Here is a 24,543-nt window from a genome sequence, read left to right as displayed (position 1 = left end):
ACTCTGAACGAGTCTCTCGAGGACTCTCACGTGCATCCTCTCAGCGCGTCACTCTAACACCCCGGATTCTTCATTGCCCAAATGCTTTCGCTAAGGGACGTCACATCGCCTTCGCCGTCGACAGCGATCGTCGGCGACTTTTCCGACTTTCTCAAGCACGCCGCTCACGTTCGCACGATCTACACGGAGACGCGCGAATCGTACAACGAAGTTCAATCGTCGATGCCGAATAGCGCGCTCGTGGAGCACGCCACGCTCCCCGACGGCGCTCACAAGACCATAACGCAGCTCTATAAACACTCTCCCGCCCTATGCGTGCTCGGACGAACGCATTTGAAGTCGCTCGTTGTGAACGAGTTACTCGGTAAGTATCACGTGATCAGGAAAAGGCGAACGTCTTAGGACGTTCGGTGTTATATCGCCTACGTTAGGAGAGGGTGTTTTGCCTTCGGTCCAGGGTATGGACGAGCGATGGAGAATGATTCGGTTTCAATATGCGAAGAATCGATATTTGAAGCACGTGAGTCAGGATTCGGATTTGAGCGACGAATACGAAGTCGCTTCGCATCGAACCGCCGCACAGGACGAATTTCAGTCAATTTCGCGGTGAGTTAGCGCACGCTACGACGATACATAAATCATTGTTTTTTTCTATTTTTAGGCAAGATCTCGTTTTGCATTCGTCTTCTACGACAGGATCGCGTGATTCGGCTCTCGCTGAAATAGAGACGTTGGTTGAAGTCGGTTTCAATCATCAACTCTTTGGAACAGGTGTAGAATTAATTTTGCCAGCCACAGCTGATTCAAATTTAGCAAGCGTTCAAAATCCCATGGAAGTGATGCTATGCGTCGAAGGATATTTACCATTCTTTATCTATCCAATGGACGTCAACGAACCCTTCACCCAAGAAGTAAAAAAATCATATATATATATATATATATATATAATCATATATTTTTTCCTTCAGGATTGTGATCAGATTCAGTGCTTGAAGACAATTGCTCCCGCGTCTCCCATTCTCTTCGTTTGTATTGACACGACAACTACGTCTTCACCTCTTCCCGCTTCCACGGAAGTAGACGGGAAATTGTCGCGTCGCGACAGCATCGACGATCGCGCCGTTCCGTCGAAAATCAAATCAATTTACGATCATCTAAGCGCGGAGAATTATTTCCAAGATCCAACACGTTCCGTTTCACCAGAAGTCGGAGGCGGCGCGACTCTGACGGAAAGCGACGGCTTTCTCTACTCCGTCGAATCAGACGTATTAACAAATTCGTCCGCCTTTCGTCCCTTGCATCAATTCGTTGAAGATTTTTCCGAATTTCCGCGCGCTTTCGTTCAGTACATTCAGCGCAATTTGCGTCATTTGATCACGTGCGCGGCGAACACGCTTGCCGCTTCGCACAACAATTGCCTTCGTACGTTCATCTGCGCCGCTTTCGACATGGCGCGCGACGTCCAAGTGACGCCGCGCCGAATCGAATACGCGAAAAAACACGAGGAGAAACTCTACGGGAATCTCCTCGAAACGGCGACGAAAAAACAGGAAGAAATACGGAAATTAGTGACGGATTGCGTCGCCAATTTGCAATCGCAGTTATACGACGACGCGTCGCGTTTCGAGTTTCGCGACGTCGCCATACCCAAGTCGCTTATCGTTTCGAATCGCGTGGAACGCTTGTGCAATCATCAGATCCAAGAAATGGTCTTTTCGCGTCTCAATTCGGCCGTTTCCACCGAATTGGTTCGTTCCATGAACGTCATGCGCGACGGCGTCATAGGGACCCTTTCGCGTTGTCTCGACAGTTTGGAGGACGATCTCGCCGCTGGAAAGGACGGTGAGAACGAGAGATCGGCGACGACGCGCAAAGCGTTGCGTGATATCCTCGATGCCGCTTATCAGCTCGAGTTCAATAAGCGCGCGGCGAATTCGTCCATTCAGCTGCTCTTAGAACGTTTCGTGCAAATATTGACGTCCGTGTCGCGATCGCAGACGAAGATCGACGCGCTGTGGAAAAAGCGCGTGGCGCGCGGCGTCGTGCAGAAGATGAATGCGAGCCAATTGGCGCGGAGTCTCTGCTCGCAGTTTCGGACTAAGCTCGTGCGAGCTCATCAGATTTTTTTGACGTCGATACAGCGATTGGACAACGAGCATTCCATGCGCCTTCAGGAAATGGAAGAGCAGAGGAATACCGTTAAGAAGGTGAGATTAGGAAGTTCTAATTAGGCGCCTTTGCCTCTGGAGCTCCACTCCCAGATAAGAGTCCCCTTAGAAGGTGAGATTAGGAAGTTTTTAATTAGGCGTCTTTGCCTCTGGAGCTCCTCCTCTCAGATAAGAGTCCCTTACAAGGTGAGATTAGGATGTTTTTAATTAGGCGTCTTTGCCTCTGGAGCTCCTCCTCCCAGATAAGAGTCCCTATTGCCTCTGAAGTTCTCCCCTGATTTGTTTCTAATTTTTCCGGGCGTCGTTCTGCTAGATACTCGCGCCCAAAATTGCGCGTCTCTGTCTCTTGAGCACATCCCTGTGCGATCTCATTCAGCACGGCCTTCCCAGAATGGGCAAGGAAATTGGACGCGGTCAGTACGGCGTCGTGTACGCGTGTGATCCGTGGGGCGGGCACGCAAGCATTTGCGTTAAATCGGTCGTACCACCGGACGAAAAGCACTGGAATGATTTAGCCCTTGAATTTCATTACACTTGGTATATTGTATAAATGGTGATCTCTCTAGAAAGTAGTCATTTTTTTTCAAGGTCGTTGCCCTATCACGATAGGATTGTAGCGCTTAGGGGATGCATTGTCGACGACAGCTACGGGTCTGGGTCATCTTCTTCAGCCGTTCTCCTCGTCATGGATCGGCTAAAGCGGGATCTCTATCAGGGAATTAAAAGCGGTTTGAATCTAAGGTGAGTAACTTGGTAAAGTGTTTTACGCACGTCAGTTTGATGCCTCTGATTGACGGCTGTAGAAAGGCTTTCAATCAAACGTATCTAATAGTAGTAACTGTCAATCAAAACCCCCATGTGATTGAAAGCTGTCAATTAACCAATTATTTATTTTTATCCTCTATCAAACCTTTCAAAGTGTCACTCAAACTCCCCGTAATTGATAGCTGTCAATTAATCAATTGTCTATTTTTAACGACTCTCCCGTTTCCGTCATTCTTATTTTACAGAGAACGCTTACAAGTGGCTCTAGACGTAGTGGAAGGCATCCGCTTTCTTCACAACCAAGGCCTAATCCATCGCGATATCAAACTCAAGAACGTTCTCGTAAAGAAAAAAAACCCGCGATATAGCGCGCGCACCCTCTAATTGCAACCTCCCCAATTCCCCATTTTCTCTCCAGCTCGACGACGTGAATCGCGGCAAAATAACGGATCTCGGCTTCTGCAAACCGGAAGCGATGATGAGCGCGTCCATCGTGGGCACGCCCATTCACATGGCACCGGAATTATTCAGCGGTCACTACGACAGCTCAGTCGACGTCTACGCCTTCGGAATCCTACTCTGGTACATCTGCAAAGGCACCGTAAAACTTCCCACCGCGTACGATCGCTGCCACAGCAAAGACCAATTGTGGAGCAGCGTGAAACGGGGCCTTAGGCCCGATCGCTTGCCCCAGTTCAGCGACGAGGCTTGGGATATAATGGAGGGCTGCTGGAACATGGATCCCAAGCGTAGATACCTCCTCGGTCACGTGCAGCCCAAACTAGAGGAATTATTAGCTAATACTCCACCGTAGTGACGTCATAAAACCGTCGCGTTCATTCGTTGTCCGGTTTTTTTTCCACGTCATGAAAGGGGAAGGTATTTTGTGTTTATATCAATGTTAATGTAGCTATTTATATACGGAGTTGCTTTGAAATCGATTTATTAAATAGTGATTTGAACACGTGACGGAGCGCTTCAGTCCAAAAATATTCTAACAGGGCAAAGAAAGCAGCTTTGCTTAGCAAATAGTCTCATACGATGTCAATAAGATGGGTTTCTCGACTTTTCCTGACGTTTCAATATTTCTTCAATCAATTCATTCTACAGGTACGATTGTTTAGTATGATTCATATGAGAATTTTTATGCTTATCACTTTATCCAATTCGGAAATGGCTTGAAACGTATGAACGCCCAACACTTGAACAAACCTCGAATAATGTACAATAGAAAAACATTTTTCCCAGCCTATATAAAAAAGAGAGAATAGAACAAACACTTAGCCAATTTAATTAGGCAAACCCTGGCATTCTGAAACGTCAACAATTTTAATTCTATCCAAAGGCAAAGGCTAGAAACAAAAAAATTCTCATATGTTACTTAGTTTCTATTAATTAATTAATTAACCTGTTTGAAAACAGTGTAGACTCCGTTGGGCAATTTTCCAGAGAAGCTAGAGCGCCTTCCATGCCCAGTTGTATAAGACTAAAAAGGAGAAATTAAATTTAATTAGGTATTAATAATTAAATAGTACTATGCCACCTTAAATGTTGTCAATAATATTAGATCATCAAAAAGAAAGAAATACATTTCCGTCATGGTACCGCCCGCTTCTAGAAACAAAACGTAAGACACATAGTGCAGTTTCAGGTTCCATACCTCTGAGTATGACAGGTCTATACTGAATAATGTTTCTCGTTCCGTTTGCCAGAAAGAAATTGCAGCCCTGGTGATCAGGAGAAAGCATTTCCGTCAAAACCTCAAAAAAGAAATAAATCAATACAGTACGTGAAGAAATTCAGGTAATTTAGAAATTTGTACTGGTGGAATTTCTGTCGTTTTGTCCACATCCGTCAATGGCGGCCAGACAAGATTCCTTTGCAATTCAAAAACGACGTCATATGCGTCCAAAGATTTCAATGCGTCATCCAATGATCCTAAGAAAAAGAAGCCTTCCATGTACACAAGTCCATGATAATTTATTAGTCTTGCGCACTGTTTGCCTGCTTCATTCCTTCTATTGCTTCCTGGACGATTTTCTCATCGTCGTCTTCAGAACAGTACTTGGCCACAACCTTGATAGTGAATTGAAACAATTTAGTTAGGGGATTTTCATTTTCATTTTCATTTTTCTTACGTCCAAGAGTGGGATATAGCGCGTCAGTCTTGAGAATGGGGTGATGAGGAGATCGTCTATTGCGCGCTTTTTTGCTCTCGAATGTTTCATGCAACTCTATAAGAAGATCTTGACTTTAGATAGAAAATATTTCCCTCAAGTTTACCTGTTCGTATATGGGGAATCCGCTGCATTGTTTCCACCACTTGAGCAGCTCCTGATACTTGATTTTCTTATAATTCATACAATATGCTTCGTATGACGAAAGAAGAACTTCAGTAATCTGGAAAATATGTATGCCTACACTTGAAAAATTTCAATGAAAAATGGCTCCAACCTCGTTGATCGTCCTTGCCACGTCCTCCAAATTTCCGGCTTCATTAGGAGTTTTATCAACGAAGAGACTGAGAAGAGAGCTGGCAAAGCCTGCACTCACCTTCAACAAAATATAAATAAATTAACGTTACAAACGCCAGAAATTCTAACCTGGCATATCTCGTCGAGATTAGCGAAGAGCAGATGTTTGTTCACGTAAAGAAGATGATCTTTTTCTTGAAGAAATTCCAACGTTGCCTTAAAAATCTGCAGAGAAGATTTTTCAGTTTCAAATGGCAAACTGTTTTGAAAGAACACCTACGTCTTTGAGAACGAGAAGCCCCTCTAAATATTCACATTCATTCCTAGCTATCTCCCAAACGGCAGCTTTCAACTTCCGCTCCTTTTCCGGCATCTTTTCAAGAAGAATTGTCTCCGCAATTCCAAGTTGGATGACTTGCTGCCAACTACAGTCCTAATCAAAAAATAAATAAGAAAAAAAATCTTAAATGAATTAGGGCTTATTCCTACAGAGTACTGAGTGGGCAATTTAAGCCTTCGTTCCCCATCTGTCGGAGTTTCAATGACGTTGAGCTTCTCTTCCCAATCCACAAGACAGAGACGGATTCCTTCGCAGGCAGATACGCGACTAGCCATACTTTGCCTCCTCTTTAGAAGTAAAACCACATGAAAGACATCTGATACCTTCACATCTCTATTACCTACCTTGATTCCAACGCCTGACAAAGAAGGCGCCGGACAATCGGAAAACCGTCTCGATCTTCAGAAAGAGTAGATAAATTAATAGTCTGACAATTTTAAATTAAGGGAGGTGAGTACCCATTGAAATTGAGCTGCTGTGGCAGCGGGACAGCTTCCGGAATAGAAAGCGAACGCGTTTCTTGCCGAAAAATAGCCTAAAACCAATGACGTCATTCCATTACGAAGTCATCCTATCTGGTCACACCTGTCTTCCTATTGCACTGTTTTTCTTTCTCTTTTCCTTTTTATCGCTGAACGGATTCAAGAGCACAGTAGAAACGGAACTGTCGTTTCCGGAAGCCCCAGAATTCACGGAAAGCGATGCCGATTTCTTAATAGTCTTGTTTCCGCTCCGAAAACTTCCTCCAGCAGTTCGAAATCGTCGAAGAAGCGAACCGAGAGCGTTGCCGCCGCCGCCGCCGCCGCGCACGCCTCCTCCGCCCAGCGTCGACGCTTTGAAACTCCGTCGAAGGGACGCACCGGCGGCGGGAACGGGTCCGGCGGGAAAACCGGCTTCTATGGTACTGTACTTTCGCTCTCGTCCAATATCGGCGAGAAAATCGGTCGAACGACTTCGAATGAGATCGACGACGCTTTCGTCATCAGCATCATTGTCGTCTTCCAAGACAGAATGGCACGATTTAGTGCGGGCCATCGACACTTCGGGAACGGGGAGAAGATTAGAAATATTCGCGCCGCCGCCGCCGCCGCCGCCGCCGCCGCCGCCGCCGCCGCCGCCGCCATTGACATTCTTCCGCCTACTTTCGTCAGAATGAAGTGATATTCGCGCCGTTGCGCGCGACAGGGCCGACGTCGGCGATTGGGATCGGGCGCGATCTCGATCTCGATCTCGATCTCGAGGGCTTTGATAGGCCGGCGATCTTTCGTGGGGGCTCGCCGGCACGCTCACACTCTCCGTGCAATGCGATCGCGTGTAAGTGACGCTGGGAACGGACGATACCGAGTCTTCCGACGAATTGCGTTGATGAATTCGAGCGAACGCTTCGTCATTTGTTTCGTCGTCCTCATCGTCGCTCAACTCCTCTTCGTCGATGTCCTCGTCGATGTTCGTTTCTTTCGAGCGCGAATAGGCGTCTAGGTTGTGTTTTTCGTACGAGAAGAGGGGAAGGCGGCAACTCCGCGACGATCGCGACGTCGAGGAATCGTCCGATTCGACGAGCGGCGACTGATGATAAGTTAGGGAGTTTTGGCGAACGTCTTGGGGCGTTGGAAACGTCTGGGATTCGCTTCGACCGGGAAACGTCTTGTGACGTTTCTGCGATCTCTGTTTTCCATCGTCCGTTTTTAGCCCTTCCATTCTTCCTATCGACCACCTGTCGTGTTTCGACGAAGAGACCGCCTTCGCCGTCGCCGAAACGTCGGGAGGCGGAAAAGCGTCCGATGAACTCATGGGAGATTCTGTAGAAAAGACCGAATCACTTGAAAAAGCTCTTAGTACTAAAATGGAAGCTCTACGCTACATGTGCGGATTCTCTGTGAGACTCTAATAGCTAAGCTGAGTCGATCATTTTTCTACTCCATTCCCTAATAGGTCTGGACCGCGCTTCTATATAAGGATCGCGCGAACCGAGACCGCTACGACGGCCGTGTTTTTCTAAGATGGAAATCGCGTTCACGCGACTTTTGAGTGTAAACAAACCGCGTGGAATGTGAAACATTCCTCTTCGAGACCCCGTTCGTTTCAGCATAATTTATCGCCGTGAAAATCACAGTTCGTTCATAGGGATAAGCCGCTACTTGCCTAAAGATTCGCTTCCCTATCCTCCCAGGGGCCTGCTTACGCCCCCTCCCCCCTAAATTTGTCACCTCATATAAGAAGAGAGGAAGCGTCGAGATCGAGTTTGCGGTATATTCGTAAATTGGGGGGGAAAGGTTTTCGACGTCAACGTGTAATAAAAGGGAAGGCCCCAGACACTGCAGATGGTATCTTACATCAACCTTCCCTTTTACGGTTACGTATAGCGAGGAAGCTAAGTTCTCAGCACTCGTACAGTACCTGAAGCGTATCCTGGGTCGGGCGTTGATAAAACGGAGCGCGAGGGAGATGATGGCTTTTGTTCGTCGCTGGAACCTGGGCCCGCGGACTCGACGATCTCGCTTTCCATTAGCGTTGGCGCGCAAAGAAAATGCGGAAGTCGTGGGTTTACCGCGTCGATTCGACTCGTTCGGACGTTCCGTAGTTCCAAAAGAACGTGGGTGGGTGATTGTTTGAGCGCTTGCGAGTTGAAAGTGAACGGGAGACCCGAAGGCGAGAGAGTCAAGAGTGGGAGATGCTTTGCAGTCGTTTCGTCAGTGTGATTTAATTAGGTGTAAGGGGGGATGACGATGACGATGACGATGACGATGACGGTGGGTGGGAACCCGTATTTAAAAGAAGCATGCAATATTATAAGGGTTATCCCCGAGCAGCAATCATGGTGACAGCGGCGAGTAACTTAATTAATTAAACCCGTTTTTGAGTTAATTAATTAAAATGCGCTCTCGAGGTAAAAATTATTTCGTCAAAGTTTGGCTCTAAGCTGTCGGCCAGAGAGTTGCTGTACTGTACAGCTACGAGTTACAGATGCTTCGGCCAGTCTGACTGCTTTATGTATTCTTAGACGTCATGTGACATTTGACCACAACCATTCGACATGCGCAACGAGGAGAACGAGGTCAACGAACACTACGAACTTGAAGAGATGGATCAGGACGTCGACTCTGATCGTTTGCTATCTGAAAAGCCTGGTATGCTCTACTTGAGCCTCCTATCCAAGTAATATCTGTAAAAAAGACGAGCGTTGCTCATCGGCTAACTGCTGTAATCAATACTGGCGAAATATCGTCGCCTTTTGGATTTTCGGTCTTTGCAACAACTTCGGCTACGTCATAATGCTCAGCGCGGCTCACGACATTCTTACAAAGGAGGTAAAATAGCGCAGAGAGTAGCAAAAGTCAACGACGCCTCCCCCGCGACGTACTAGTAGTAGCAATTCCTTTAGGCGAAACGCACTGCCTAGTAACAACAAAGTCCCGATCATTCGCTGCCTTTCGTAGATAGGATCCGGAAACGCAAGTGAACCAACTCCAACTCCCTCGCCTTCGCCAAACGCCACAAACGCCACAAACGCTTTGTGCAAAGAACTCCATTGCAACAAACAGTCAACAGGAGTAAGAGTAATCGCGCTAAGAAGAAGGGGGTCCTTTTGATTTTGGGGGCCCCCCTTATCAGATCATACTTCTCGCTGATATTTTGCCTACTCTAATCATAAAAATAATGGCGCCTTGGTTCATGAACCGAATATCTTACCAGTGAGTCACTAATTAATTAATTAATTGATTAATTAAAGGGGATTTTTAGTATTCGTATTATCACTTGCATTCTTTTTTCCGTCGCTAGCTACGCAGTTGTAGCCGCGTCACATCACGTTTGGCTTAGTTTGTTAGGTAAAAGTTTCGTTTCCATGGTGAATTTTTAATTAATAATTGTTTAGGAGTCGTTTTTGCGAGCATTAGTGCCGGTTTTGGTGAAATCACGTTTCTCAGTTTCTCTTCACATTTTCACAAGTCAAAATTCAAAATATTTAGATTTTAATAATTTAATTAATTTTCTATAGAAACACCGTTTCTTCCTGGTCCTCAGGCACAGGTAAATATTTTTTATTTTTTTGAATATTTTTCGACGATGAAACACCCAAGGAGCTGCTGGTATGGTTGGGGCATTTTCCTACGCATCTCTCGCTAGTCTTCTCGGTCCGCGAACAACGATTTGGACAATGCTAGTCGTACCTGCTCTCATGGTGATAGCGTGCGTTAGAAAAGTCGTTCAATCAGTTCCCTCTCTTACGCAAAAATCCTCCTATAGTTATTTTTTTATTATGAAACGTCCTCCTCCTTCCAATGAATCCGTACTAAGTAGCACCAATGATAGAGAAGCATTGATACAAACGCGTTTATCGTTCTCACTCATGCTCTCGCTAACGAAGGTAAAACAATTATATTTCAAGTAAAATTAATTATAAAAATTCAATAGCCTTTATTGGTCTACATGGCTCCGTTATTTACAGTGTATCTAGCTGAGTATTTGATCAACCAAGGCCTGGTATAAATATTCTACAGGCTAACTTGGGAGATATTATTTATATTAGACCGAATTATTGACGTATAGTCATTGTCTTTCCTGGATTACTGCTGCATCACAATACAGATGGTAGGAAACGAAATAGCAAACATTTAGAGTTGTAAGAGTGATAGTGCTATTAGGTTTCAAAGTTTATATCAAACTGGAGTTTTCATTTCGAGATCTTCCGTCAATATTGCACCCATAAAAAAGCTATGGGTTCTGTCACTCTTGCAGGCAATATTTTAACCTAATTAATAAATTTTAAATAATTTAATTGAGGGGTTTCTTAGGTGATTAATTTTATTTTTCTCTTTTTACTGGCACGACTCCAATTCATACCCGCCGAGTCATGGGGCCTCGTTATCATGTTTATTATTGTATTTTACGAGGGTTTACTGGGCGGTGCAACGTACGTAAATGCCTACTATCGCATCACAAAAGAGGTGATTAGAATAACTTTTATTCGCTCTCTTACACCACTATACAATTTCACATCATAAGGTCGCATCAACGTATAAAGAGTTTTCAATGGGAATCGCGAGTGTTGCGGACAGCGCCGGAATTTCTATTGCCGCCGGACTAGCGATACCCATACATTCCTACGTTTGCCATGCATTGCGTGTCTAGCGTTTTCCAAATATTCTTGAGCATGCGTGTTCGCGAAATTCGTAAGACTTGGCGATTTTTTGCATGAGATCTCGCAGACGCCGGGAAAAACAACGTTGATGCGTCCGATGATTGAGCAAATCGTCCATATCGTGCTGACCCAGGCAGAGATTATTGCAGACAAAAGATCTCACGTGTCGGCAAACTAGGGTCAAAATGAGGTGTCAAAGCGCCATGTGACATCTCCTTAGTAACCTTCGAGTGTGCTAGTAGAAGAACGAGCCTTTTCCTCTTCTTGCCCTAAGGCTAGGACGAGCAACAAGCTCAGAGAGAACGCCACTCGCATGCTCGTATTGTGCTCTTTATTAGCGATCACGCGTGATTGGCTTAGAGGAGGCCGTGGGAGGAACAATCAGACACAACACCACCATGCACAAAGACAAAGACAGACAAGGAGTTCGTTCGTTTGCCGCTTCTATTGCGATTCGCGGTACTTGAGACATTTTCTCAGCATTCGGTAGAATTTCTTTTCTCGACGACCTTTCTCCAGATCGGCTTTCGTCAATTGGTGAAACATTTTCTGGCACAATTTCTCCGTTGCTTTCGTGGTGTAGTAGTCACTCTCCGCTCCCACAGCGGCCGCCTGGGCTTCGTCGCCACTGCCTAAATTTTAGCAGCACGTGCATATACACGTCTAACAATGATTCGAAATACTACCGTCCTGACTGTTGTCTTCGGTAACCAGGCTGCCGCTTTCACCTCCTTCCAAGTCAGGCTCATCATGTTTGCCTTTACAAGAAAGAAACAAAGATTTTAGGAATTCAGTTTTCATTTAGGACGTGCACCTTACCGTGCTCTCCTCTTGCCAGAAGGCAAAGAGCGAGAAAAATGCACAAACCAGCTAGAGTAGTCTTCATGCCTTTGTCTACGAACTCTGGCTAAAGAGTGATGCTCGTCTCTGAGTGTCCACGTGTTTCTAGTAGCAGAGGGCCGACGCCCCATATGCCGCCCACCTAATTGACTTCACAACTAACCTGGTGCAAATTAGCGGTATAGGTAGGAGTACAGGAACAAGCCGTTGCCGATGCATGGGAGGCTATGAGCATGACCCTATCACCATTAGTCTACATCGGCTTAGCTTAGAATGAAGCGGATTGAATCATTAGCGCTTGTCGAATGAAATTAAAATTTAGCAAGACGACGAGGTGATTGTATTTGTTTCAGCTGTTTCCTTGGTTCCGCTTAGCGTTGAATCGGTTCTCTCTTTGATCAAGATCGCGCCAATAAGAAATCGCGCTCTAGTACGGGAAACAATATAGCCACGTGAACAGCAACGTGTCTTTATCTAGCGTGCGTTTCGCTGTTCTTCTCCTCTCTTATTTGGAAGTTTTCGCGCGGCTGACGTTGGAATGGTGCTTGATCTGGAGCTATTTCGCACTGATAAGGGCGGGGATCCCGAAAAACTGCGCGAGAATCAGCGCAAACGCTTCAAAGACCCCAAACTCGTCGATCGAGTTATCGAACTCGATACGGAATGGCGAAAACGTAAGAAAAGTTCTAAATAACGCAATAACGAACAACAAAAGAGCAAAAAATCGCTCGATTTCGAGCTCACAATGCACTCTAACCCAACGCAATCATTTCCAGTTCGATTTCAAGCGGACAATTGGAACAAAATGAAAAAATTGTGCAGTAAAAGTATTGGCGAAAAAATGAAGGTTTTAAATTAAAAACAACTCTCATTAAAAGTAATACATTTCAATACTTGAATAGAAAAAAGAACCGGAAGGCGATGACGTTGAAATTCCTGAAAAAATCAAATCTTCTCTCGATTCTCTTACAGGAGAAATACTGAAGGTCACCCAATAAATAGATACATATCTGGTGAGAAAATAACTTTTAATAATTAGGATTTGAATGTAAAACAAATTAAAAAAGTCGGCGATCTCATCGAAGAAGCCCAGACAAAATGCGAAGAAGATCGAATCGATTGCGAGAAGAAAAGAAACGACGTAGTGAAAACAATCGGAAATCTTGTCCACGACTCCGTACCAATCAGCGACGACGAAGTAAATAGAAAAAAATATAATAAATTCCACCTTATTCGTTGTATCTCGACTCGCAGGACGCCGGAAATCGCATCGAGCGACTTTTTGGCGATTGCAAAAGTAAAAAGAGATATTCCCACGTCGATTTAATTCACATGGTCGACGGTGTGGATTGCGAGAGGGGCGCAGCGACTTCAGGCAGTCGAGGCTATTATCTAAAGGGTCCTCTCGTCTTCCTAGAATTCGCTCTTATCCAGGTCTATTATCTCTTTAGTCATGACATTGACGCGTCTTGTGATAATATTTTCTTTAGCACGCCCTCAATTGTTTGCACGAGAAAGACTATGTGCCTCTCTACACGCCGTTTTTTATGAAGAAAGAGGTCATGCAAGCCGTCGCACAGCTCAGTCAATTCGATGAGGAACTCTATAAGGTTTTTCGGCGTGTTTTTTAGCCTTTAGGCCACGCGTAATCGCTTCTAGGTTGTTGGCAAAGGATCTGAGAAGCATGAGGACTCGAGTCTCGAGGAGAAATATTTGATTGCGACGAGTGAACAGCCCATTGCTGCTTATCATAAGGATGAGTGGCTTGATCCGGCTGATTTGCCGCTTCGATACGCCGGCGTTTCGACGTGTTTTCGTCAGGAAGTCGGGTCGCACGGGAGAGACACGCGAGGAATATTTCGAGTCCATCAGTTTGAAAAGGTCAGAACCAAGTCTTTCGTACGAATTAGAAACAACAGCTTTTAATTAATTAATTAATTAATAAACACATCTAGAAAGGTTTGATTGACAGTTAGGAAGAAGGATAAAAAATAAGTGCTGTAGTTGTTGATTGACAGCTAGAAAGGATGAGGTTTGAGTGACAGTTAGAGAGACAGTTAGTTAGTTAGTTAGTTAGTTGTTGATTGACACATGAGGTTTGATTGACAGCAATTAAGAAGACAGCTAGAAGAGTTAGGAGGATAAAAATAAATAGTTACCGGTAGTTGTTGATTGACAGCTAAAAAGGTTCAAAAATAAATATTTAGTTAGGCTTCAATCACATCAGGTTTGAGTGGCAGTTGGAGAGATTTAAAATAAGTATTGTTAATTGACAGCAAGAAGACAGCTAGAAGAGTTAGGAGAATAAAAATAAATAGTTATTAGCTAGGAAGGTTTGGCTCTACATCATAGCTCCCCTCCCTTCTTCCTTCAGATCGAACAATTTTGTCTGACGTCTCCCCACGACGACAAATCGTGGGCGATGATGGACGAAATGATAGCCAATGCCGAAGGGTTTTTCCAGTCTCTGGGAATACCCTATCGCATTGTGAACATCGTGAGCGGCGCTCTCAACGACGCCGCCGCGAAGAAACTCGATCTCGAGGCGTGGTTTCCGTCGTCGGAAACGTTTCGAGAAATGGTCTCGTGTTCAAATTGCACCGACTATCAAGCGAGACGACTTCACGTACGATACGGAAAGACAAAGAAAATGAATAAGCAGGTCAGTTAGGGTGCGATTTCTCGACGCTTTTAGTTCAATATAGATACAGATGGAGTACGTGCACATGTTGAATGCGACAATGTGCGCAACGACGCGTGCTATATGCGCCGTTTTGGAGAATTATCAGCAGGAGGACGGCGTTCAAATTCCCGAAGTCTTGACGAAATATTTGCCGAAGAAATTTCACTTTCTCAAATTCGTCAATCCGGCGCCCATTGACGAAATGAAGTCAAAGGAAAAAGGCGAGAAATAGTCGAATGGAGTTTCGGTGAATTCCTATCGTTTCTCAAGTGGTTTTTTTTTCTCTTTGAGTTGTATGCGTGTGAAACATGTACGTGAATAATACGTTTACTTTATTACGTATGTATTGAAGGTAAGTCGAGAGTGGGGTCCCAAAGTTCAAGTTTCCTAAAATTCGAATCATTTTTATATAAATTTACGCTCGATAAAGAAAGTTTCTATTACTACTGTGAAATAAATTGAAACACACGTGTTAATTAATTAAAGAAACTGTGAGTTTCAATAGTTTCTTATAAAATCCCTTTCTCTCTCTCCCGTCTCTCTTTTTGAGTACTTGGCACTGATATTGCGTTGTTTGGAAAGTGACGTAGTGAGCATGCGCAAAGGAAGAAGACTCGTGACGTCGGCATGTCTCGACGCTCTTCTTTTCTCACCGCTCCTGGCTCGCGCGTGTTCGCCGCCGAGAAAGTGATCGGAAGTCGTCGTCGTCGATCGGTATGCACGTAGAAATCGAAAGGGGAATGGCGTCGACATCACGAGACAGTCCCCCACTCCCTTTCTAATTCAATCTCGTCTTTGAGATGCTTTCGTTTCTCGAATAGGGAACGGACGAATTTCTCGTCAAGTGGAGCGGCTATTCGTACAAGTGAATCGTAGAAAAATGCCTCTTTTTCATATCTCCATCACTTCCAACTTAGACACAATACATGGGAACCGGAAGAAAATATACTCGATCGACGACTTTTAGATGAATATAGACGAAGGTAATAGTCGATTTTCTTTAAGATGACGATTTCACTCGCTTCTGTCTTGCGTGTTCTAATGCATTCTCCGAACAGTAATTTGATTAGGGACTTGTCTTGTTTACCTAAGGGTTGCGAGAAGAAGGGCGTTAGCGGAAGAACGGTTAATGAAAGAGGGTCACAGTAGTAGTAGTAGTACTGCCGCGGCGGCGACAGCGGCGGCTCCTGTTACTACGGCAACTACTACCACTCCCGTTACTACTTCCACTGTGATTGATGGTGAGACCAATATGACGATGGTCGCAAGACGTGGAAGTCGGAGAGGGAGACGAGGACGTGGAAAAGGAAGGGTGGGTGTTTTTTCTGTGTTTGTTTTTCGTAATTGGTGGGTGTCACTTAACTACGGGGAGGTCCTGTGAGCTGATGGGTTAGTGAGTAATTGGCGAAGAGTACGTACTATTTATATATGCGCGAGATAACAGATCCCTTTCGCTCTATAGGGTTCTTTTTATTATGGGAGGAGAATTCGCGCTAGAGTCACTTCTACGCCTGTTGGGGGGAATGACTTGATGAGAATAAATGGGAGCGAAGAGGCGTCTCTTAGTGGGGGGAAAAGAGACGCAAGTGATGAAAATGATTCGGATGCTACCGTTTCAATTGAACTGGCGACTGAGTCTACTAAGCCTTTAGCAGATACATCCGCTTCTAACTTTGATTTGAACGTTGAAGCTGCATCTTCACAGAGCGTCGTCGAATCCGAAACAACGACAAGCGAAATGTCTCGTTCTAATTTAGAAACTCAAGTGAGGAAACCTTTGTTTTTTTTTCTAATCAGTGAAAAACTTCCTTTTTTGTTTTGTGAAGGACGCCTCTAAGTCGTCTGAACAAAAGACGGAGTTTTCTCAATCTCAATGTCAGTCCAGTTCGACGAAATTGGAAATACCCTCTAGGAAGGAATTTCGCGACAAAAATTTGAAATTTCATCCTCAGTTGAAGACTCCCAAACGTTGTACAGGAATATTTGCGACGTTTAAGCGCGAAAACGCTTTTGTTACGGAAGTGAAAGTTGGCTTGACGACGGTTCTGTTTACCGAGTTTCACCAAGATTGAGATTTTGTTTCTTTGGTAAATTTATTTGCAACACGTGCGTTCACGCTGTGCCGGCACTCTTTGATTTAGTTCTCAAATATCCTATTTTACGATTATAATGTAGGATTGGCCTTGAGTTTATTTAATCAGATTGAAATTGGGTTGCTTTCGAATTCCTTCGATTTTCTAACGCACGTTAGCGCTCTTCTGTTCGAAGGATTTTTCGCCGTTAGGACCGCGAGGCTGCTTCTGCCTCAGTAAACCGATCAATGGAGCATAGGAACAGTACGAAAAGCTCACTTTCTACATCGTACAAGTCTCCAAAGGCTTTTTATATCGCGTTTCCTAGTGGGGCCCATTATCTGTACAAAAAAGCGTCTTACTGTTGTGCAGAATGAATAGACGTGCATTTTTATTTGCTTCTCTGTTTTTCGTAGTCCCCAGCGGCCAATGCGAATGTCCTCAGCATCAATATACGAAAAAACCTGAAGTGGTGAACAGCAGCTCAGATCACTTTGTACAGCATCCTCAATTTAGTAAAGTAAGTAAGAAAAAAATTGGAAAAAAATCGCGCTTTGGTGGAAAAAAACGAGAAATAGGATATTTAATTAATTAAAAAGGGCATGCATGCATGCAGTAGAACGTTTTTCTTTTACTCTCTAGGATTTTCCCGGTTATTTGGCCGTAAAGTGCGGAAACCAGACTGCCCTTCTCTACGTTTCTAAATTCCGCAACGGCAATCAAAGCATTCACCTAGCACACTCAAATCAATCGTTTACACCCGAAGAATTTACCCAAACCCATAATCCTAATCCAATGACTCGTCCAGATCCTTGGTACGATTACGTCAATTGGGCGGGAGCGTCAATTGGTCGTCATAGGCGACGTGGTCAACTTCCCGTTCACACAATCTCTTGTAAATGCGACTGGTGTCGCTTTGCAATGGGCTATATGAGAAGATCTTCGTCTTCTAAATGGGTTCAAGCCGCCGCGACGACGCCTACGTCGACACCGGCGTTTTTAGGCGAGGAAAAACGACCTGTAGGTGAGGAAAAACGACCTCAAAACGAAGAAAAAAGAAACAAAGTCGACAAAGTGTCGTTAACAAAACATTTTCGGCAATTTGTGACTGTTGATGAATTGTTGGAAGCGTATCGTGTTCTGGAAACGATGGAAGTGGATATGATGGATAGTGGGGAAGATTTTCAAGAGGATGATGCTGATGATAAGGATGATTTTGAGGAGTTTTCTCTTGGTCCTCAAGCGGAGGAAGCAATTGCTTGCTTGGATTCACTCGAAATGGAAGCGGAAAGGTTTTTTCGTCGTGAATTTTTTTTCAGCAGTGATCTTTGACGCGTGGTTTTCGTTTTAGATTGAAATCTAGCGTTCTGGATACGTTACTTCAGCTAGGAGTAAAGGTATGGGGCTCAAAGTCTTTATTATATAAGTTTTTGATAAGTTTCTTCGGGAATTTTAGATTGGAATAGACGAAAAGCCTTCGGATTCGAATCTGGTAGGATTTCTCTCGTCAGACTTTTATATAATTGCTAACTTTTAGAATGCATAGAAAATAGGAAATCAATAATACTCTACGGAGCTTATCAAAGACAAAGGATAAGGTTTTGCGTTTCACGTACCAAAGGAAATTTTTTTAATAAAGGTCAAGATCAATTTTTCTACGTCAATTGAAAAAGGGATGCGCACGCATAGCATGACGTCACGAAGACGAATACGGGAGAAAAAGACCGAAACCATACAATGGTCGCATTTGAAACGACGGCTTCGTTACGTATGCAAGGCTTCTCTGCAAGGTAAGTTCTAGTTCCGCGTCTCTTCCTGCATGGGGGGCCCCCATTCGTTTTTATTTTACACACAAAAGCCGGCGCACACACGAACATCAAAACATGCTATTAACTTGCAAACGAACAGCCACAGCACAGCACTAGTCTAGGCAACAGTTCAAAGACTCGTAAAGACGACGTCTTCGTAATCCTCGTCGTCGAAATTCGGTCGCGATCGTCGACGTCGACGCGAATGACGTCGTCGATGACGTAAATCCGTCTTCGCACTCCGTTTCGTGCGATTCGACCCCGACCCCGACGACCCCGATCCGGAGACGGCATCCGGGCCATCAGCCGACCCACCCGAACCGGAAACGTCGACGACGTTTTCACTTCCGTCGCATAATCTCAATCCGCTCAACGAAACGCATTCCAATGTATTCAAATCGAAATTGGCGTTTTCGTCGCCTGGTGCCGTTGCCACGCAACCGGGTGCGGAATCGCCGCTCTCGCCCCCCGAACCGCTCTCACTTTCGCCCAAACCGATTCCTTTGACGGGAAACGAACAGCACGTGTGATTGTAGTAGAAGCCGCTACGGCAGCACTGAGCGAGTTGTTCGTTCTTGTAGACGTTGCGCTGGCTCGCCGGGCCGCTTCCGCTTATTCCACTAGTTCCGCTTTCATAGTCTAGTGCACTTCCGCCACTTGTGCCGCTACCTGATTCTCCATCTGTGTCCAAATCCCACGGATTAACGCACGAATCGTCGCCGTCGCCGTCGCCGTCGCCTGATTCCCCCGATTCGCCGCCGGATTCCAACCCTGACTCTGACCCTGACTCTGACCCTGACTCTGACACTAAATCTGACCCTGACCCTGAACCTGACTCGTCTGCGACGACTCGACGATTTCTTGCACTTGCGTACGGGCACACGGCGAACTCATCATCGTTTCTGCAATACGTCTCTTCGACTTTCGATCCGCTGCACATATTCCCGCCGAAACGCGGAAGCGGATCGCATTCTCGTTGCCGAAGTTTCGTTCCCCATCCGCTTGACGTAGTAGAGCACGGGCTCCACGCAGTCCAACTGCTCCAAACCCCGTTAACTTGAAAAAATCAATAAATCAATAAAATATCATGCATATATCTGTAAATACCTGGGCAGTAGTTCCCCGGACAGGCGTCGACTTCGTGCGTAGTTCCTTCGCAATCGTCTCCACCGTATTTCGGCGCGGGGCACTCGCATCGTCGGCATCGCTGACGAAATCCCGTTGGAACTTGTCCGAACTGTGTGCACGAACTCGAACACTGGGACCATTCGGAAAAGTTACAGAATCCCCCGTGAACTAAATTAAAATTCGCTCTCGATAACAAAAAGGAATCATTTTTTGTCTATACAAACCTGGACAATTCTCTAGATAACAATGTTCCGTATTCTCTGTCTCGCCCACGCATGTCTTTCCCCCGTGTTTCGGCTCTGGATTCGTGCACGTTCTGTTTCGCATTCGGTTACCGTGACGATTTTTTCTTTCCTTTTCGCTGCACTTGAGCACGGCGTCGCAGTCACCGAAGGGGCTCCAATTGCTCCAGCCCCCATCAACTACAAGACCCCCCAAGTGGATTCTCCCCCTTGCCGATCTCGCGTTCATCAATTGCATGTTCTTACCCGGGCAAAACTTCGCGTCTTGCGGTAAGTCGTTAATCTGCACGTTCTCGCTTCTCTTCTCGACTTTTTTTCGTTCGTTGCAACTTCTCGTACTCTTTGAAAGTCGCCTTTGGGTTCGGACACCACGCACCCCCGCGTCATAACGGGGATCGGTGGAATCGAGAGCGCAATAATCCCAGTCGCTCCAAGGAGTCCAACACGTATCAGAACCTTTCAGTTCCCATATAGATACTACTAGTAGAATGTGCCCGCGGTTATACGCGTACATTTGAGTTTTACGCAAGGGCCATTGGCTTGTTTTTGAAAGGCTTTGCCTCCCTCCTCACAGCAATCCGATTTTTTCATGTTCGCTTTTCCTCTCAGTGTATCCGCTTTGCATCGCCTTGAACGATAACAAAGAACCGCATCTAAACGCATCAGAGTCCCCTAGCCTTAGTTTCAGAGAGTCTACTATATATATACCTGTGTCGTAAACATTGAGAAGAACGAGAGAGACGACGAGAAACGTCACCAAACGCATTTTTGTGCTCAACAAAGACAGGAAAAGTAGCGACCCCAATTGACCTCTGCGCACAATACGGTCACGGTATATGTGGGGCGCTCCCTCATGTTCCGAGTCACGTGCTCCCGCCCAGCTTGTACGTCCCCCACGCTCTAATTTCCATTAGATAATGAATCACCGTTTATTAAATCGAAACGAACAATGTAGCCAATATAAAAGAAGAGCATGCAAGTCTAAAAATTGTCCCACGGTTCTCTTTCGTGTGTTCCTCCTTCATCTAGCGCGCGCTACCCCTCCAGACGCACAATTCGCCTCCAGCAAATTCCAAAGCGACGCCAATCGCCGCCATCCCAAACAACGCCAATGTCGAATCGTATCCCATTCGCCGACACCCCGTCGAGCGTTCTCTACTCGTCAGGCGGCGAAGACGACGAAAACGACGAATCGCGGCGTCGCGACGACGACGAAACGAGTGGCGGCGACGGCGGCGGCGACGGCGCGCTAAACGAAAGCGAACAGCGCGCTCTTCGCGTCTGGAATCGATCGCGACCGGCGAACAAAGCGGTCGAGATCTACGAAAAGGAGGCAATCGGTCGTCGCGACGCGTTTTTGAACGAGCGGCGCCGCGCGTCGCTTCGATTCGTCGGATTCGCAACGATTGGCGTCGCGCTTCTCGTCGTCTTCGTCTGTTGCGCAGGCGTTGTCGGCTTGGGAACGACGATTTCAGTCAGAACGCCGGCGAGAGGTTGTTGGGCGTACGTAGGCGCGTTTATGTTTGATTTAGTCATTTCTTCTCGTTAGACGATTGCGAAAAAGATTCCAAAGTAACGAGTTTTATTGATTCTCGTATCGTTTATGCGTTTTTTTCCCTAGTGTTTTGCTCTTCTACGAGTGATTAGCGTCGAGTTGAGTCGACACGCGGGTAAACACGTTTTCCCGCACTTTGTCGTCGTTCTAGGGCGATTTTTCTAGGTTTGGCTGCATGTGGAGTGGAAGGTTATAAAGAGGAAAACGTTTCGATGCGCCAAATAGAAAATCTCGTATACAAAATTCATCAGGTTTAGAGGAAAGAAATAAAAATTAATTTAATATATGTGGGCGTGTCTTAGGATAAAGATTGGACTGGGAAAGACTTGGAAAATGTTCTGACGTTGTTTCTTACGAATCCCAAATGGAATATCAGGCAAGTTTAATTTGAAATTCAAAAATACCACGTGATTATTCATCACGTGATATTTTGTAGACGAAAATCGAAATTTGATAATGCAATTCAGATCTTTTTATTTAATTAAAAAATTGAAATTCATAGTTTAACAATACCACGTGACGATTTTACTCATCACGTGATATTTATAGACGAAAATCGAAATTTGAAAATCAATAATTAAATCTGTTTATTTAATAATATAAATTTATTATTAGAATTTTCAATGATGACGGCGTTCCTTTATCTGGAACGATTCTCGGAGCGCGTAGTCTCGTTTCTCTTTCCCCCCAACGTCCTCTACTCTGTCAAATTTTTGCAACAATTAGAGAGAGCAAAACCCAACTAATAACCGGTTGAAATTATGAATTATTTCCTATTAGTCCGCCAATTTTTCGCGTACGTTTTTAGCTTTTCTTCTTCTTCTTCTTCTCGCTTCTATATCAATGTTCTACGTGGAATATTCTCTTCAAGCCGCTAGAGCAATGTTTGCTCTAGTGGATATCATACTACGTACGTCTTTAGAGTCTTATAGTGGCACTAGTTTATGTGTGGATGACTCTAGGTCATCTCCATGATCGCTATCTTATAACAAAGTCTTCGCGAAACGTTTCTCCGCTTTTGAGCGTTTCCGAAACGAAAACGAAGCTTTTGAAATCCGTTAAAAAGTGGGTGCAAATTTTAAAAAGAAGATTTTATACGGGGTTTTTGGTTAGACTGCCTTTGGGTCTTTGGGGGGACGCCATTGAGTGGATTTCTCTCAACGAATCTCAAGTTAAAATTGAGAAGAGAGATGATAGTCTCTATTGGCAGTGGATAGATATCAACGCGAATCATTATCAGACAATAGAGTTATCAGATGACGAAGAGACGAAAGTAAACTTAATTAAAAACAATTAAAAATTCACTGAAAATTTAATCTAAGGAGGCGAATAACAAAAAGAATAATTTGTGGCAGGGAAAAGGTTTAAATAATTAAATCCCAATAATTAGTTCTGATTTTTTAATTCATAAGCTTTGGAACATTATCCACGTCACGTTGCTAGGCGACTGACTGTGAAACGAGTTCGTCCAACGATATGCATTAAATTGAGAAACGTTTTTAATCCAAGAATTGAGTAAATAAATAATAACTAATTAAAAAATGAATTTTAACCGTGACTCTTTATTCGTAGACCTTTGAGCCAGTCACGTGTATTGGAGATAGAAAACGCTATATTGGAAAAATGTAGCCAATTAGGCGGAATCACGCATTTGCACGTCTCCAAACAATCCAAAGAGGTAGACCAGTAGAAAAAGCATAGTCCGCATCCGGGACCTTTTCGTTGCTTAGGGAACCGTCTATCTCAAATGTCACTCCGTAGAGGATTCGTGCGAAATTCGCGACGGATTGAACGGAACGTGGTTTAACGGTAAGAAGAAATCTCGTTTTTCCTATAATTAGTATTTTTTCCTTTGAAGGAAGTCTGATTTCGGCGACTTACGTACAAGTTTCGCGCTATCACGAACGTTTTCCCGAAGCAAGAAAAGTCAACAAATTACTCTTTGCCACAATGTAACTAAAAAGAACTGCGACGAGACCAGCGACATATCTGTATAAGGCTTGAATTTTAGTAAGAGATACAGTACGTACTGTATGTCAATATAATTAATTAAAAGACAGCACGGCCCCACGCGCTTTTGACTCGCTTTTTTTCAGCTGAGTAGCGCGCGCGCGCGCGCGCGCAGCACGTGCTCATCCTTGCCCATCGACTTTTCTCTTTTCCCACTCTTGGTTTAGCTAGATTTTGTCTTTGCTGATGTTCTTACCAGCTCTGCTGCCTTTTAGAAGCCTCCTCTAGGTCTCAAAACGAAAGCGCGGGCCTCGATTTCAGTTACGAGGCTAATACGAGCGTTTTTCTTTGACGAATCGCGTGAAACGAACGTCCAATGCTTACCTTTGCCTCCTTATTGATTCATTTGGTCAGAAAACGGTCTAGTTAGAGCGCAGGCTAAGCGAGAATCGAGTACAAGTACAAGTACAAGCTGCAGACATTTTATTTTATTTTATTTTATTTTCACACACACGCAATTTCACACTACAATCATGCAATAATCTAACATGTTTACTGTATTTTTTCGATCTGTCCTTCTGTCTTTTCGTCATCCATCGTTTTTCCGGGCCTTCGATCGATCGCGACCTAGAAGAAAAGACCTATTAGTTACTGTCAAATAATCGTTGTACGTACCTTTTGGTTTGCGTCCGTATTAGCGCAACCCAGGCTACACCACGTGGAGGTTCGGACGCTTCGTAGCCCAGGGAAGTCTTCGCAAAGCGATGACTCCCTTCCAAAAAGTGAGGGCGAGTTGAGACCTCATAGGCCACCCCACCAGTACCCGCCTGGACGCTGAAACGGCCCCTTATACCGAATCCCCGGCGCGCTGGTATCAAACCCTTCGGTATGTGGAAATGAGAAGAACCGGGGCTTGAGGAGTGGAGAGCGGCTGACCACAGTTTGTAGGAGTCAACAGTAAAGACGGTGCAATGCCCAGATCGAATTCTCCTGAGCCTGATCATCCGCAATCTAATCGTGCCAGTTGGTGAGAAAAGTGCCGGCAACCAGACCGCTTGCGACACCCCCTCCGAGCCGTGCCCACTCTGCCTAACGCAGGCCGTGCTCGTTTGGCAACAATAAGACATATAAGCGATCATTATGCTCAGTGCGTGAACCGAGGCCGAAGCCCCCCATCGCCCTGCTTAGAGGCTCCGGCACGGGATTAGTCCGTGGGCCACGCTGATCCGACGATCCAGACTGCCTTTTGTCAAAGCTCCCGAGCCAGTCCGTCAAGGATGAGACGCAGATTGCTCCGCGCCGCACCCACCCTAAGCCTCAACTGAAGGAGAATCGGTGTGCGCTTAGCTTTTGAGCGCCGTAAGCCCCACCCATCGCG

At 45.1% G+C, this 24,543-nt stretch overlaps 7 protein-coding genes and 1 long non-coding RNA gene across 10 annotated transcripts; 5 read left to right on the top strand and 3 right to left on the bottom strand.

Annotated features, from left to right (window-relative positions):
- The first annotated feature begins 38 nt into the window (after positions 1-38).
- LOC136199010 (dual serine/threonine and tyrosine protein kinase-like) lies at positions 39-3,889 on the top strand. Its single transcript, XM_065989098.1, has 8 exons — positions 39-364; positions 432-606; positions 662-911; positions 969-2,207; positions 2,482-2,705; positions 2,757-2,909; positions 3,179-3,275; positions 3,352-3,889. The coding sequence occupies exons 1-8, from the start codon at positions 82-84 to the stop codon at positions 3,745-3,747; spliced, it is 2,817 nt and encodes a 938-aa protein (XP_065845170.1). The 5' UTR covers positions 39-81; the 3' UTR covers positions 3,748-3,889.
- On the bottom strand, positions 3,860-8,447 carry LOC136199011 (uncharacterized). The gene is made up of 18 exons (XM_065989099.1): positions 8,145-8,447; positions 6,333-7,546; positions 6,206-6,282; positions 6,092-6,146; positions 5,897-6,034; positions 5,688-5,840; positions 5,537-5,632; positions 5,388-5,486; positions 5,217-5,333; positions 5,072-5,167; positions 4,931-5,009; positions 4,756-4,871; positions 4,594-4,693; positions 4,477-4,547; positions 4,342-4,419; positions 4,237-4,285; positions 4,091-4,182; positions 3,860-4,037 (listed from the first exon to the last, which is right to left on the bottom strand). The coding sequence occupies exons 1-18, from the start codon at positions 8,251-8,253 to the stop codon at positions 3,978-3,980; spliced, it is 2,799 nt and encodes a 932-aa protein (XP_065845171.1). The 5' UTR covers positions 8,254-8,447; the 3' UTR covers positions 3,860-3,977.
- On the top strand, positions 7,911-10,985 carry LOC136199039 (battenin-like). 3 transcript variants are annotated; one of them, XM_065989139.1, is made up of 14 exons: positions 7,911-8,497; positions 8,749-8,875; positions 8,922-9,055; positions 9,185-9,298; positions 9,360-9,439; positions 9,489-9,574; positions 9,622-9,694; positions 9,745-9,776; positions 9,827-10,113; positions 10,161-10,229; positions 10,276-10,337; positions 10,391-10,484; positions 10,541-10,693; positions 10,752-10,985. In XM_065989139.1, exons 2-14 carry the CDS (start codon positions 8,782-8,784, stop codon positions 10,875-10,877), a joined length of 1,404 nt encoding a protein of 467 aa, XP_065845211.1. In that variant the 5' UTR covers positions 7,911-8,497; positions 8,749-8,781; the 3' UTR covers positions 10,878-10,985. The 3 variants fall into 3 exon arrangements, with proteins under 3 accessions (XP_065845211.1, XP_065845210.1, XP_065845212.1); XM_065989140.1 differs by lacking the exon at positions 7,911-8,497 and having other exon boundaries at positions 8,700-8,875; positions 9,827-9,935; positions 9,993-10,113; XM_065989138.1 differs by lacking the exon at positions 7,911-8,497 and having other exon boundaries at positions 8,694-8,875.
- Positions 10,986-12,198: 1,213 nt separating this feature from the next.
- On the top strand, positions 12,199-16,634 carry LOC136199037 (serine--tRNA ligase, cytoplasmic-like). Its single transcript, XM_065989135.1, has 15 exons — positions 12,199-12,401; positions 12,504-12,574; positions 12,630-12,713; positions 12,767-12,925; positions 12,982-13,161; positions 13,218-13,337; positions 13,387-13,608; positions 14,102-14,389; positions 14,439-14,762; positions 14,993-15,124; positions 15,232-15,275; positions 15,328-15,393; positions 15,503-15,722; positions 15,873-16,175; positions 16,237-16,634. Exons 1-9 carry the CDS (start codon positions 12,266-12,268, stop codon positions 14,640-14,642), a joined length of 1,464 nt encoding a protein of 487 aa, XP_065845207.1. The 5' UTR covers positions 12,199-12,265; the 3' UTR covers positions 14,643-14,762; positions 14,993-15,124; positions 15,232-15,275; positions 15,328-15,393; positions 15,503-15,722; positions 15,873-16,175; positions 16,237-16,634.
- Positions 15,038-16,482, top strand: LOC136199282 (chromobox protein homolog 2-like). The gene is made up of 5 exons (XM_065989454.1): positions 15,038-15,124; positions 15,232-15,275; positions 15,328-15,393; positions 15,908-16,175; positions 16,237-16,482. Exons 1-5 carry the CDS (start codon positions 15,038-15,040, stop codon positions 16,480-16,482), a joined length of 711 nt encoding a protein of 236 aa, XP_065845526.1.
- A 1,399-nt stretch (positions 16,635-18,033) lies between the features above and the next one.
- LOC136199030 (inner nuclear membrane protein Man1-like) lies at positions 18,034-23,285 on the top strand. The gene is made up of 15 exons (XM_065989128.1): positions 18,034-18,272; positions 20,690-21,153; positions 21,210-21,232; positions 21,282-21,330; positions 21,381-21,466; positions 21,518-21,591; positions 21,831-21,967; positions 22,024-22,125; positions 22,178-22,280; positions 22,329-22,488; positions 22,538-22,577; positions 22,628-22,730; positions 22,788-22,893; positions 22,946-23,024; positions 23,074-23,285. The coding sequence occupies exons 1-15, from the start codon at positions 18,220-18,222 to the stop codon at positions 23,169-23,171; spliced, it is 1,677 nt and encodes a 558-aa protein (XP_065845200.1). The 5' UTR covers positions 18,034-18,219; the 3' UTR covers positions 23,172-23,285.
- LOC136199029 (properdin-like) lies at positions 18,303-20,517 on the bottom strand. The gene is made up of 6 exons (XM_065989127.1): positions 20,369-20,517; positions 20,173-20,313; positions 19,907-20,116; positions 19,643-19,840; positions 19,398-19,586; positions 18,303-19,346 (listed from the first exon to the last, which is right to left on the bottom strand). Exons 1-6 carry the CDS (start codon positions 20,424-20,426, stop codon positions 18,421-18,423), a joined length of 1,722 nt encoding a protein of 573 aa, XP_065845199.1. The 5' UTR covers positions 20,427-20,517; the 3' UTR covers positions 18,303-18,420.
- Positions 23,286-23,631: 346 nt separating the features above from the next.
- Positions 23,632-24,357, bottom strand: LOC136199060 (uncharacterized). The gene is made up of 2 exons (XR_010672951.1): positions 23,841-24,357; positions 23,632-23,792 (listed from the first exon to the last, which is right to left on the bottom strand). It is a non-coding gene; the product is annotated as an uncharacterized lncRNA (long non-coding RNA).
- Between the last annotated feature and the right edge of the window lie 186 nt (positions 24,358-24,543).

Source organism: Oscarella lobularis, chromosome 20 (assembly GCF_947507565.1).
Source record: "Oscarella lobularis chromosome 20, ooOscLobu1.1, whole genome shotgun sequence".
NCBI lineage: Eukaryota > Metazoa > Porifera > Homoscleromorpha > Homosclerophorida > Oscarellidae > Oscarella > Oscarella lobularis.
The sequence above is the reverse complement of the archived record's forward strand: the minus strand, read 5'-3'. Positions and strand labels throughout refer to the sequence as shown.

Bases quoted from the DNA above. Each gene is read 5' to 3' on its own strand.
- LOC136199029 (XM_065989127.1), bottom strand. From the start codon at position 20,426: ATGCGTTTGGTGACGTTTCTCGTCGTCTCTCTCGTTCTTCTCAATGTT. The intron at 20,117-20,172 runs GTACGCGTATAA...GGGAACTGAAAG, and splicing joins CCCTTGCGTAAAACTCAAAT to GTTCTGATACGTGTTGGACT. The intron at 19,587-19,642 runs GTTTGTATAGAC...ATTTTAATTTAG, and splicing joins TTATCTAGAGAATTGTCCAG to TTCACGGGGGATTCTGTAAC.
- LOC136199030 (XM_065989128.1), top strand. From the start codon at position 18,220: ATGGTCGCATTTGAAACGACGGCTTCGTTACGTATGCAAGGCTTCTCT. The intron at 21,331-21,380 runs GTAAACACGTTT...CGATTTTTCTAG, and splicing joins CGAGTTGAGTCGACACGCGG to GTTTGGCTGCATGTGGAGTG. The intron at 22,578-22,627 runs GTTTAAATAATT...TTAATTCATAAG, and splicing joins TAATTTGTGGCAGGGAAAAG to CTTTGGAACATTATCCACGT.
- LOC136199039 (XM_065989139.1), top strand. From the start codon at position 8,782: ATGCGCAACGAGGAGAACGAGGTCAACGAACACTACGAACTTGAAGAG. The intron at 9,695-9,744 runs GTCAAAATTCAA...AATTTTCTATAG, and splicing joins TTCTCTTCACATTTTCACAA to AAACACCGTTTCTTCCTGGT. The intron at 9,777-9,826 runs GTAAATATTTTT...GAAACACCCAAG, and splicing joins TTCCTGGTCCTCAGGCACAG to GAGCTGCTGGTATGGTTGGG.
- LOC136199011 (XM_065989099.1), bottom strand. From the start codon at position 8,253: ATGGAAAGCGAGATCGTCGAGTCCGCGGGCCCAGGTTCCAGCGACGAA. The intron at 4,694-4,755 runs GTACAAATTTCT...TTCTTTTTTGAG, and splicing joins AAACGACAGAAATTCCACCA to GTTTTGACGGAAATGCTTTC. The intron at 4,548-4,593 runs GTATGGAACCTG...TTTTGTTTCTAG, and splicing joins TAGACCTGTCATACTCAGAG to AAGCGGGCGGTACCATGACG.
- LOC136199282 (XM_065989454.1), top strand. From the start codon at position 15,038: ATGTCTCGACGCTCTTCTTTTCTCACCGCTCCTGGCTCGCGCGTGTTC. The intron at 15,125-15,231 runs GTATGCACGTAG...TTTCTCGAATAG, and splicing joins GAAGTCGTCGTCGTCGATCG to GGAACGGACGAATTTCTCGT. The intron at 15,276-15,327 runs GTGAATCGTAGA...CTTCCAACTTAG, and splicing joins TGGAGCGGCTATTCGTACAA to ACACAATACATGGGAACCGG.
- LOC136199010 (XM_065989098.1), top strand. From the start codon at position 82: ATGCTTTCGCTAAGGGACGTCACATCGCCTTCGCCGTCGACAGCGATC. The intron at 2,706-2,756 runs GTATATTGTATA...TTTTTTTTCAAG, and splicing joins CTTGAATTTCATTACACTTG to GTCGTTGCCCTATCACGATA. The intron at 3,276-3,351 runs GTAAAGAAAAAA...TTTTCTCTCCAG, and splicing joins TCAAACTCAAGAACGTTCTC to CTCGACGACGTGAATCGCGG.
- LOC136199037 (XM_065989135.1), top strand. From the start codon at position 12,266: ATGGTGCTTGATCTGGAGCTATTTCGCACTGATAAGGGCGGGGATCCC. The intron at 12,926-12,981 runs GTAAATAGAAAA...CTCGACTCGCAG, and splicing joins TACCAATCAGCGACGACGAA to GACGCCGGAAATCGCATCGA. The intron at 13,162-13,217 runs GTCTATTATCTC...TATTTTCTTTAG, and splicing joins TAGAATTCGCTCTTATCCAG to CACGCCCTCAATTGTTTGCA.